The 12663-nt window shown below is 29.6% G+C and overlaps 1 protein-coding gene across 1 annotated transcript; it reads right to left on the bottom strand.

Moving 5' to 3' along the window:
• Window positions 1-649: 649 nt before the first annotated feature.
• Window positions 650-12140, bottom strand: LOC107446363 (insulinoma-associated protein 1b). Its single transcript, XM_016060987.4, has 2 exons — window positions 11190-12140; window positions 650-4699 (listed from the first exon to the last, which is right to left on the bottom strand). The coding sequence occupies exons 1-2, from the start codon at window positions 11508-11510 to the stop codon at window positions 3353-3355; spliced, it is 1668 nt and encodes a 555-aa protein (XP_015916473.1). The 5' UTR covers window positions 11511-12140; the 3' UTR covers window positions 650-3352.
• Between the last annotated feature and the right edge of the window lie 523 nt (window positions 12141-12663).

Below are 12663 nucleotides of genomic sequence, written 5' to 3'. Positions count from 1 at the left end.
TTAAAAACACGCTTTATCAACACATGTTAGCTTTTAATTCTGAACATAGCTCAGAATGGGAATTTAAGAAAATGGACACAGCACTTGACTCCGTTTTTCAAACTTCTATATAAAAAAAAATTTTTTTTTGTATGAAAAAAAAAAGAATAAACTAATGGATTAAAATAAATTTGCAATGCAATGTAGTTAATTTGCCTACATTCATTTTTTTTTTAAAAAAAAAATTTCCTTTTAAAGTTTTTTTTTACAAAGCTCTCACTGGTCCTATTTATCTTAGCTATACTTATATGAATTTAGATATTTATACGAATTTAGATATTTATACGATTTCAGAAATTTAACGTTACGTTAGATACGTTATACGAATTTAGATATTAAAAAACCGTTTCATCATTTAGTGCAAGGAATCCCTTCCTTTTTTTACTCATTGCCTACTTTAGAAGATAAAATTCTTTCAACGTCCCCTTAAAAAAAACTTTAATAAACATCTTTCAAACAATTATTTGCTAATTTAATTTATTATTATTATTATTATTTTACATTTGCTGTTTTATCATTCTGTTAATTTATTGAAAATTCCTATTGACCAATGATTCATTTCAATTAAACAATCTTTAACGATCTTTTATCTTTCATTTTTAAACTAGCCTTTTTGTAAAAAATGAACATTCGCTGCAAACTTTTAAGCAGAGCAAAAAATAACTTCAAACCGAATTTTTTTCAAAATTGAAAATTATTGATACGTTATGTTCATGATGAATGAAAAACAATTATCGAAATATTTTGGTAAAAATAACTTAATTTGGAACAGTTAGAATTTTAAATAGAAAAAAAAATTCACCTTAAACTTCTACGTACAAATGAATTTTCTGTGTAGAACAACAAAGTTTCATTCATTTCCGCTAAAAAAAACTGGTTAGTAACTATTCTCTCAATAAAGTGCACAATTTAGAATTACTTTAATAACATATACTTTATGTAAAGCTAAAATTGTTTTTTTTTTTAAATTCAAAAATTTAATATTAATTTTAAAGTGTACTCAATGTTTTTTAAAAAAATTTCTTATATGCAAGCTTGCATCTTCTAGAAAATCCCAACGCCCCCTGGGGCGCAATAGCACCCATATCGAAAAACCTAAGGTTTAGTGATTTGAATACGAAGAGATCGCCTGAAAAATTATATCTATAATATACTCCGAAGTCTCGGACTTTGCTCGTAATGATGATAATAAAAAAAAAAATTAGGAAAAGTGAGTACGAGCGAGTAATTCCTTTTTTTAGTAGTTGAATTTAGATAAAAAGCATTGAAAAGGAGCGTTTTTTGTGTCCATTTTCTAGAACATGTTTCATTGAGTCGTGAACATTTTTTTAAACACGCACGTTAAAGAGAAAAAGCAAATTAAATGCTAAATGTTTGCTTATCGAATAATAAAACTAGATTAATTAAACTTATGATGGCGGTGCTGGGACTCACAAATTTATTAAACTCAATGACAAGTAGCTATAAATAATTTTTTATTCTTCATAGAAATTATTAACTAAAAAGTGTCGTTAAAATGAAACTAAAACCTTTGTCAACGCAAACAAAAAATATTTTTTACTTATAATAGTTTTTTTTTTTCATCCGAAATGTATTGGCGAAATAAGACCTCGCCAATTTTCATAGAATTATATTAATTTCAGACGAGATTTTTTAGAAATCGAAATAAGAACAAATAAAACTGGGAGATTCGTGTTTGTTTTCCACGCGACAGGTTTATTATCAGTAGCTACTAGTGGCCTTGATGAATAGAACGAAACTTTTCATCCGAATCATTTTTGAATCCCTCGAACAAGAAGAAAAAGAGGCTTTTCCCCGAAGAATGTGTGTACCCTTCTGACAGGTGCAAACGATAGAAAAAGAAAAATTCTGTTTTCTTTTCTTTTTTTGGGAAACGTTTGTTTAAACACTGGTGACCAAGCTGAAAATTCATTGGGGGGTTGGTTTTGTTTGTTGTTGTCATACGACAAATGCGTAGTCAAAATTGCACGAAATTATTAATTTTTTTTTTACATAGAGCTATACATTTTCCAGTTATCTTTTTAAAGGTCACCTTAGTGAAATTGAGTCATAAATATAAATTTAATCGTCCTACTTGATGAATCATGCCGTTTTTTTTTTCCTTCTAAAAAAAGTACGTTTTTTTAATTAAAAAAAAATGGGATACCTGTTTTGGATTCCCCTGAAAGATGGATATTCCATTTAAATAAATAAACATCCAGCTGATGATCTTAACAGAAACTTTCTCTAAATAAACGAAATAGAAAATGATAAATTGATTGAAAATCTTATTCATTCAATAACTTATATATTTATCTCATGCTCTAGGCTAATTCAAAGAGTCTTCAGTGTTTTTCGTTTTTTTTTTAATTTGCCTGATATATTTAGACTTATTTCTATCAGCAAACATGATTTTAGAATAATTAGGAAATGTATGAATAATAACTTAATCAAACTGAATTTGCTTTGATTTATTGAAATATAACTTCAATATGGCTATTTACAAAAAAACTTTCACTACTTTGAATATTTTGCCTGAAATAAATCAGGCTCATTGAGCATTGAATGATATATTTTTAATTTAGGTTAAAGGTATGTTGGCTCTGTGTAATAGACTATAATAAGCTTAAAAAATTATCAGAGTGAATAAAAAATATCGGAGACATTTCCAATTAGCCTGGTTTATTTCGAAATGATGGTAATTATTTTAAAAGATTCCTATTATTTACGTAGCCTACGACATAAAAACGTTTAAGGAATTAAATATACCTTAATGCATCACATAACATTTTTGGATTTTTCGCACAAAAAAATAAATAAATGAATGAATAAATCTTGTAATTTAAATACTTTGTCGTGAGCCCATCCCATACTTAAGATATTGATTGATATATTTTGCAACTTAAATGTTAATTCTCGCTAAACATTTTATTAAAAATATTAAGTTTATAAAAATTTTCATGTCAGGAATCATTTTTTCTTGGAATAGATTAGAAATAAGTCTTAAAAATTAGTAAATTTCACATTTCTAAGTTGTCTTACTGATTCTAAATGTTTCAGCAATTTTGCAAACTGAAACAATCGCATTTTGAAAAAGTGATATTCAAATTGCGATTACTTCACTTTGAAAATAATGATTTGAAAAATAACATAAAAACTTTCTGTTCCAAAGAAAGGAACTAAAGATCTTTGAAGTTTCTTAAGCAGACTAGATATACCATATTTAGTGTATTCTGTAAAGGTTGAATATCTCACTTATTGTACCTCCGAAAAAGAAAAAACAAATGGCGAAAAGAACGTCCAAGGTGAAGGTTTACGTTGAGAGGGGACGGACGACTGGTGACTGTATGTGCATCACTTGTCTGTTCTCACTTGGGTGATGCTTGTTGATATGCCTGGTCAGACCAGCTGAACTGTAAAAGACACTGGGACAGTATTTACATTGTATGCCTTTCAGTTCATCATGTTTGAAAGTGTGTTGCTCCATCTCAGTCTTTGTATGGAAACTCAGTCCACAAATGGTACAAACAAAACTGTTTTTGTCGGACTTTTCGTTTTCAGGAGGCGGGGTTATGTTAAGTCTAGCCAAAGCAGTACGCTTTTCCGAAATGCTCTTGGAAAAAACGCTTTGAATAACATCGCTTTCCAACTGACCATTTGCATTGACCGTGAGATGGGAAAGCAAATGTTTCCTGAAATAGAAATATTGACTGAATTTCTTACTACAAAGATGGCACTCAAAGTCCTTATCTTCTCCAGGCGTTGACAGTCGCCGATTGGACGTCACTTCCGGCGAGGACGTGTCCCTGATGCTCTCCGTGTCGCTCGGATCCGTGCTGAAACCATCTCTGACTTTATTGATCACCTCTGACTTTATTGATATTTTAAGTTCGTTTTTATTGCCTATTTTGGCAGAGTTATTTGAGAGCAGTTTGGGCGGGTTTCCTGCATTGGAGTTTTTCATGCCGGGTAATGGACGTGGCTTATGCCATCTTCTATGGGATGCCAAATTGGCGGGACAATTGAAAACCTTGTCACACTCCGGACATCTATACTCGACGTGAACTATGCGGGAACATCGGTGTTGGGCAAGCCCAAAGGCGTCATCATAATGTTCCCTGCAGAGTTGGCAAACATAGTCTCCAATTTTATTTTCGATTTTTGCCAATTCTGCTCTTGCCTCCTCTGTAATGACAACTACATTTAGGCTGGGATCGATGTCACCTCTTTTCACGGCACCAGGGTGAGATGTCGCCAACATTACTTCGTCGTCGTCGATGTCCCTAATGAATGTTCCAGAAACTGGAGAGCTTTTGTCTTCGTCAAAGTTCAACTTCCGAACCACTTTGGCTTTCTTGGCGGCTTTTGTTTTGGCTTCAGATAATGAAGCGTCAGCAGATCTTTTCTTTGGTGGCTGACAAGATTTGGGGGTGGAGGGTTGAGAATGAGTAAGATGTTCGCTACTACCTGTTGAAGCTGGTGCCGAATGAGGCGGCGACAACTTTGACTTCAAAGGTGGAGGTGTTGATGGCAGGTATGTGCTGTCGAATCTCTGGAAATACAATACTGAGTTTCGAAAAGGTTGGTAGATATGATTTCCAATTCTTCCATTGGATGGAGAGCGAGGAATCTTGTCAGTAGTCAGGGCAAGTGGTACATCCTGTAAATAAAAATTTGAGATACTAATGAGTGCATGAGTTCGAATAAGCGAAAAAGTTAGCAACTAAGGAACAATAATATGAACTGGCTTAAATCAACATTTCATTCTGTTTCTTAATAATTATCTTCCAAAAATCTGTACGCTCAAAAAATGTGAAAAGAAAAAAAGCATCTCTCAAAATAAAAATAAAAAAGTAAGAAAAATTTTCATTGTTTAAACTGTTATTAGGCATATTTTTAAATTTTTCGATATAAGACTAACTAATATATAAGACTAATACTAATACTAACTAATATATATATAATAATATAAGACTTTCGAAAGACTAATTTAAACCTTCTCAATGCTCTTTCATATTTTGCTTAGTAAAACAATTATGAGTAAAATAAGTTTGATATTAGTAACACCGTAATAAAGATATCCAGAGTTTACTATGAAGTAAAGATAACTAAAATATCCCAAGTGTTATTTGCCAGTTGAGCAGAATTTGCTATAAAATACAAAGGAACATTGCAGTTAAAATTCAGGTGCGAAATTATTTCGACTTAGTTGATCGAATATATTCCTTAAAAAACGTAAGCACTTGCAAATAAATAAATAAAAAATTATGGAGTTGTCATAAAAAAAAAAATCCCTTTTAAATGGGCCTATACCCGCTGAACCAATTAAATTAAATTTTAAAAAGGGGTGGACTAAAATAAATATTTGACAAAATGGATTAGAAATTCTGATGATTTATAACAATTAAGCTCTCACGACCACGCTTACAGTAAAACAGTTTCTAAATTTTCGGATGGCAACGCTCACTTTTTATTATCGAAACTCAATTTTCATAGTTAGATTGATATTTTTAGCAGGAAAAGTAGCACTCCCAAGATTCATGAAACAGGCACAAATCACTGTGATTTACTCTTTTTTTTTTTTTTTTTTTTTTTTTTTTTTTTTTTTTTTGCGTCTTTGTCGGAGCCCTCTCAGTAAAACTGAATCTCTGACTCGACGAAATCGTATAAAATATTTTTGTGTGCAGCGCCACTGTTTTTAATGCTGAAAATATAATTATAAATTTATTATTTGTGTTTTATTGTGGGAATCGTATGTTAATGAAAAAGCTGGGTGTTTCTATTCGTAAATTTCCAAAATTAAAAGTAATTTAGCTGAAATTGAAATTCTTTTAACACAACCCAGAAGACAAAGGAATTCTTAAGTAAGGTAATGAAACGATTTTCGGAACCATTTTTTGCCAAAAACGAATAGACATTTTCATTACATAAGGAGATAAATTACGAAAACTTTTTTTCAGATCTAGATGTATTACAAAGAAGATTCAATAAGAGAAAGGAAGGAAAAAGGAAAAATGCAAAAAAATTATTTAAGTTACAAAATCTTGTCGCTTTTTTTCTTTGATAATTTCATCAGAATTGCTCGAGTTCACAAAAGAAGAAAGGCAGTTTCTCTTAAATATAATTTTTAAAATTAGAAATTTTATTGATAAACATTTTAATTGCAAGATGAGTGAAAAAACAGCAGCTTGATTGCCTAATAATCGGTATTAAATGAAATTTGTAGAGAAAAAAAAGAATACAGTAATAAAATTCATCAAAAAAATTCTATTATACATATAAAAATAGTAATATAATATGCTATATTTATAAAAATTAACGAGCAAAATTATCATTACTGTACAAAATTAATATCAAACACTGAGAAAGAAAGGAAACCACCAGAATATGGTAAAATTTGCGATGTTTCAGGCTGTAGGGGAAAATCAAAAATCTCGGTATTTTTTATCGAAGCGCTTTGGCAAAATTATCATTGAAAAAAGGTTTTATAATATTAGATAAAATTTGGTAATTATATGATGTAACCTTAGAACACGTAATAAAAACCTATTATTTTGTTAAATTTACTTTTTACTAATACGTGGTAATAAGAACAATAATTTTGAAAACCAGAATTTCTGGTGAACAGTTACCACATGAATTGTTTAAATATAGTACATTATTTTGGTTTTATTAACGAGAATTAGTGTATTTTTCACCAGAACTGTTATTATTATGCAGTACGGTTATTTTGCCAGAATTTTCTTCTCCATATAAAGCTAAAGGAATTTCTGCAAATTTCAATTCACTCAAAATTTGATATTTAAAAAATAACCAAAAAATTTCATGCTTATAACAATTATTAGTAAATTTAACATTAATGAACAAAATTAACATAAAAATATGTAAAGGAAACCCAGAAATCTTATGGCTTAGCAACAAATTAATATTTGTTAAATAAATGGTGATAACAATGTCATGATTATAATAACTATGGAAAAAATTATAACTTAAGAACAGAATTTAATATAAAAATATTAAAAGAAAATCTGAAGCATTATAGTCATTGGCAAATAAAATTAATAGTATATATATAATTAGTTGATCTGTTATTGCGGATAATAAAGTTATTATTAATGAGCAAAATTTTGAAAAAAATTACGCTAAATTCTGTAAAAACAATCACTAGTTTATACAAAAACGGTTTTAAGTTCTAATTGCAGCAATTACATATAAAATTATCAATAGTTCAAAAAAATATTTAAAAAAAAAGTTTTTTGAATCATGTTGGGTAATATCCGTTAACAATTAACGAAGTAATAAAAACGCATCTTTCACGCAAGCGGTTCTATTAATTTGAGAAATATTATCTAAAAATCTTCTATCTAAAAATCTTAAAAAATTTTCTATCACCGTAAACCTTTAAGATATGAATTTTCCTCTAATAGATATAAAACGTTGAAATTAAATGTAACACAATTTAAACTATAAATAAGATTATTTTAAAGTTAAACTTTTGCTTTATATATCATTAATAATTTTTACTTTTCAGAAGTTTTTTTCGTATTTTAGAAATAAAAATGACATAAATATTTCGCTTAAGTCTTAAAAACATTTTCAAATGATAATAAACGCAAATTTGATATGTAAAAATGAATACGACGAAAATGAGTTTGCTTGAGAATAAAAAAAATTTATAAATATAGTTGAATAAGAATATTTGAAAAAAAAGTTCATATAATGAGAATTAAATATTTTGATTAAAATCGAAAACTAATCAAAAAGTTATTCAAACTTTTCTGTACTTTTACGCGAAATTCATTTTTACTTATTCATCGTAACTAACATTTCTAACTTCGTCTTAAGTGCAAGTAAATGCGTGCCAACAGTTAAAAGAAAGCTAAATAAAAGCAATATTAGTTAAGAAATTTTTTCATATTTTTGACAATGAAATATTTGGAAAGCTCATTGATCTTATAAAAAGAAATAATCCACAGACAAATGCTCGTCACTATTAAAATGCAACGAACATAATCGATTCAAGAGTAAAGTATTTTAAGGAAAAAAGCATAATTTTTAGAAAGCAAAAAATAAATGAAAAAGGAACCAGAAGTTTGAAATACGCATAATAAAAACTGAAACTGTCAAAGAATTTTTAACGAAAATTAATAGTGACGAGATTTTTTCCTAAAAAATTCGAAACACAACTTTTTCATTTTGAAATATTTTATTAGTTCTACTATAACTTCCTTTCAGACAAACAGCAAAATATAATCTTCAAATCTTTCAAAACATTCCAAGAACATTTTAAAAAAAATGGCGAATTATTTTTCTTAATCTTTAAAAGTAACGAAGCATATGTAATAGTAGCACATATTTTTATTTTATTTTCACTTTCATTATTTGTAATGAAAATAATTTCATTATTTGCAACTTCTATTTGCCTTCTCTATATATACAAGCGAAAGTCTGTCTTAATGAATGTTCGCCAATAACTCGAGAGCGGAAGAATTGATTTGGATCATGCTTTTTCTACCGTTTGTAAATTTTCATGGAGTGATTTCTAAACAATCACGACTTTCCAGCGGCTTTTAGTTTGAACTGAATATCGAAAAAACGAAATTTCATTGTTCAAACCCATTGTCACAGATCAATTTTTCCTCAATACCTTTTGAATGACTTTATCAATTGGTGCAGCGTTTTATCGTTACAGGTTACTAATATTAATATTTTCTAATCGTTGTTGAACAGCTGACCAAAGTTCGGGTTTACAGCTACAAATGTTAAACTCCGCACTTTGTAATTTTGAATCCAATTCAGAAGACAAAGGAACTCATGGAAGAAATTTGGCTCCGTGGAGGACTTTTGATGGAAACCGAAAGAGCTTTGTTTTTATTTCAGCACAATTGTGGTACATCAAAAAAGTAAAAAAAAATTCGGAACATCAGGATTTAACATTTATTTAATCAAAAACTATAAATACTACTAAAAAAATTCCTACGATCAAGAAAAATTACATTAAATGTACGTATTCTGTGACATGTTAATGAGTAACATTTGTGTTGATGTAAATTTGTGTTGAATAAAGTGTTGATGAGATATTGGAAAAATGAATACGGTAGTTTTGAGAAAAAACCAGTAAAAGTTTCGGTGCACTTATTTCATACACATGTGTGTTAGGAATATTCTTTTTTATCAGAGCCGCGGTGGCTCAGGGGATGGATCGTTCACCTTCCATTGAGGTGAACCGGGTTCGAATCCCAGCAATGGCTGATCAATACGAATTCCCCACCCGGCTCGCACTGAAGACTGTGTTTACGTTAAATACCCTCAGTGGTAAACGGTCAATGAGTTAGAGTCCCGTAATGCAGATAGGGGTTAATTCCATCAAAAAGTCCACCACGAATGCAATACTTGATTCACGAGTTCCCTTGTCTTCTGGATTGTGTTCAAAATTACAAGGCTATGGAGTTGAACATTAGTAGACGTAAACTCAAAATATTGGATCGGCTGTTCAACGATGGTTATAAAATAAAATAAAATCTTTTTTATTTATAGGGGGGCTTAATTTATGTAAACTTCTGGAACAATATTCTTACATAATATAAGCCGTAGAAGTATGTATTGGATTTGAAAAAAAAAAGCGCAATAAAAAGATTTCTTAATTAATTTAAATTAGCTAACACTATGTATACAACAAATTAATACTGCATCTAAAAGTTACAAATACAATATAACTTAATCATAATAGCACAATATGCGTGAAAATCAAAAATTACTATAATATTAAGGAACGCTAGAGAAATTAGTGATTTAAAACACATCTCGAGTGATTTTACATAGTGATTTAAAATACATTAAGCAAATCTTAATAATAATTAAAAACAAACCTAAAAAAAAAATTATAAGAGTGGTTGAATACAATTCAATTACTATATTCGTAAATTGATAGCGGCCAACTGATAAAAAATTTCATGATAGCAAAATAAATACAAGAACAATTTTTAAAGATTTTCCAGGCTTTAGAAATATTTCCTAGCAATAATTAATTTACCTAACAATAGTTAAATAAATAACTCAAATATAAGTAAGTTTAACTTAATAAAGAAGTTAAACTAATAAATTTTGAAGATTTTTACCAGTAGTAGCTCTTCGCTACTACTGATAAAAATTTTCAAAACGCTTCATAATTTTTAGCTATTATTTAACAGTTTTACGTGATGTGAAAAACTTTTAATTGAATAATAAGTAAATGAACGCGAAATATATGATAACAATAGATAATGTAACAGTAAAAATTTCAACCTAAAAACTATCTTAAAACCATCTAAAAAGTCAGGGATCATTATTTAATTGCATAGTTTTAAGTAAGTAATATCGATATCGCATTTTTCAGTACCATTTATACTGCTCACCACACTATACATGATAACAACAAATTTTATAACTGCAAAACTTTCAAGATACGAGAAAGTATGTCAAAAACTATCTAGAAAATTGGAGGTCATCGTTTAAATTTTTCTGTTTTAAGAAATTGATATCGTTTATTTTACGTTTAATTTTATTACTTTGACGTTTAATTTTAAGGTTTTTTAAACGTTAGGTAGTTTTTTACGAGTAGGTAGTTTTTTAAGCGTAAGGTTTAAAAGCGTTTAATTTTATTATTTTAATAAAGTGATATTGATATCGCATTTTTCAATACATTGCTCACCACGCCATACATGATAACAATAGATTTTATAATTGCAAAACTTTCACAATACGAGAAAGTATGTCAGAAACAATCTAAAAACTCGGAGATCAGCATTTAATTTTAATGTTTTAAGAAAGTGATATCGATATCGCATTTTTCAATGATATTTACATGTATCACCATACTTTGCATGATAACTACAAAACTTTCAAGATTTTATAACTATATAGTGCGGTAAGCAAACTTTCAAGATTCTATAACTGCAAAACTTTCAAGATACGAGAAAGTATGTCACAAACTATCTAAAAAATCGGAGGTCATCGTGAAATTTTATTGTTTTAAGAAAGTGATATCGATATCACATTTTCAATACTATTCATATTACTCATATCTCTATATTGCTGCTCAAATGCAATTTTTTTTTCTTAAAAAAAAAGAGCATCTAATTATTATACACAGAGAAAAAATGAAATCTTACCTGACAGGAGTCTGAATTATAATCAACGAAAGGGGGCGAAGGAGTATCCCCATCCGATCCTCCCGTCGGAGATTTCTGCGGGATGTTGCTTCTCAAAGGGGGTGGACCAGGATGGCAGAACAAAGGATGGTGTCGAAGAATGTCCGAAGAGTCCAGTAACTCGTGGTCAGAGCTGGTATCGCTCCTATCTTCGTCCGAATATCTTCGCACTCTCTGATGATGAGGAGGTGAACAGGTTGTTTGGGATGCGGTGATGGAAGAGGGGGATGAGAATGGGGGTGATGTCTTACTGAATCGTTTGACTAGAAAACCCCGAGGCATAATTTTAGGGTTTCTTAAGTTTGTGATCGAAGCGATCGGTTTGTGGCGGCCAAAATCCGATTGTACTTCTTAGCCATGCTTGAATTTTATTTCTCTGAAAAATATGGGAAAGACCGGACACCAGATACTGTTCCATTTACCAAAGGGTTCCATTTTGGGAAAATGATCGTGAAAAATGAAAAGTCAAAACTCAATAAAAAGCATTGACGATAGAACAGTTTGTGTAAAAGGAAAAAAAAAGTTTCTCCAATTCGAGCAGACGATAAAATAATTTCAAAAGTGACACAAATTGCTTTGTCCTTTTTTGGGTGAGAATAAAAGTTTATCAAACAATCCAATTTGCAATAACGAGTGAGTAAAACACAGTGTGGACTAGAAAGTGGGACTAGAGTAAAAAGACTAGATGATACTCATAGATGTTTAGCAATAGCGATTACTCCGTATTCACATAATGATGTGTGTTGTTGCACGTCATAAAAAAAAGAAAGTATAACTCACAGATCAAACAACTCGCTCACGCTTTTCACACGAGACTGATGACAAGGGAGAATGTTACGGGAAATTTTATTTCCCGCTCCGAGGGGTTACCGTTCCTCTCTCGCCTCTCCAAACTCTCGCCAAGTAGAGATTGGCGCCCTTTCCGTATCTTTTGAATAATTAAGAGAAGCAACAGGGTTCATTTTTTTTTTAGTAATATCCCTTTGTTCGATGGCGTTCTTCTCCCCAAAAACGGAAGCATTGATAAGAATAAATAAATAAGTTTGCTGAGGTAAAAAAAAAAAATTATTCTTTGAGAAATGTATATACATTCTTACTAGTTTGTTTTAAAATTAATCATTCGAATATTAAATGTATTTTTTTTTTTTAGTTATTAAAATAGTAAAAATAATTTTTTGAAAAGTATCGATTTATATAAACAGTGATTTTCTTCGAAAAAGAAATTATTTAAATAAGCATAGTTTCTTTTTACATAAGACATTAATTTAAGCATACATTATTTTTTGTTCAATATAATTAATAAATACATTCCTTATTAGAGAGTGATTTTCTTAAAGTTTGATTTCAGTAATAATAAAGGTTTTCTAATAAAAAATAATGAAAGGGATTTAATGTAAATATTTACATGCACATTCCTTTCATTAGTTCTTTTTTT

This window comes from Parasteatoda tepidariorum, chromosome 3 (genome assembly GCF_982258835.1).
Source record: "Parasteatoda tepidariorum strain Cologne lab strain chromosome 3, Ptep-v5.0, whole genome shotgun sequence".
Classification (NCBI taxonomy): Eukaryota; Metazoa; Arthropoda; class Arachnida; order Araneae; family Theridiidae; genus Parasteatoda; species Parasteatoda tepidariorum.
This window is presented reverse-complemented; position numbering and strand designations above follow the sequence as displayed.

Coding starts and splice junctions, on each gene's coding strand:
- LOC107446363 (XM_016060987.4), bottom strand. CDS start 11,510: ATGCCTCGGGGTTTTCTAGTCAAACGATTCAGTAAGACATCACCCCCA. Junction 4,700..11,189: donor ATAATTCAGACTCCTGTCAG/GTAAGATTTCAT, acceptor TTTTATTTACAG/GATGTACCACTTGCCCTGAC.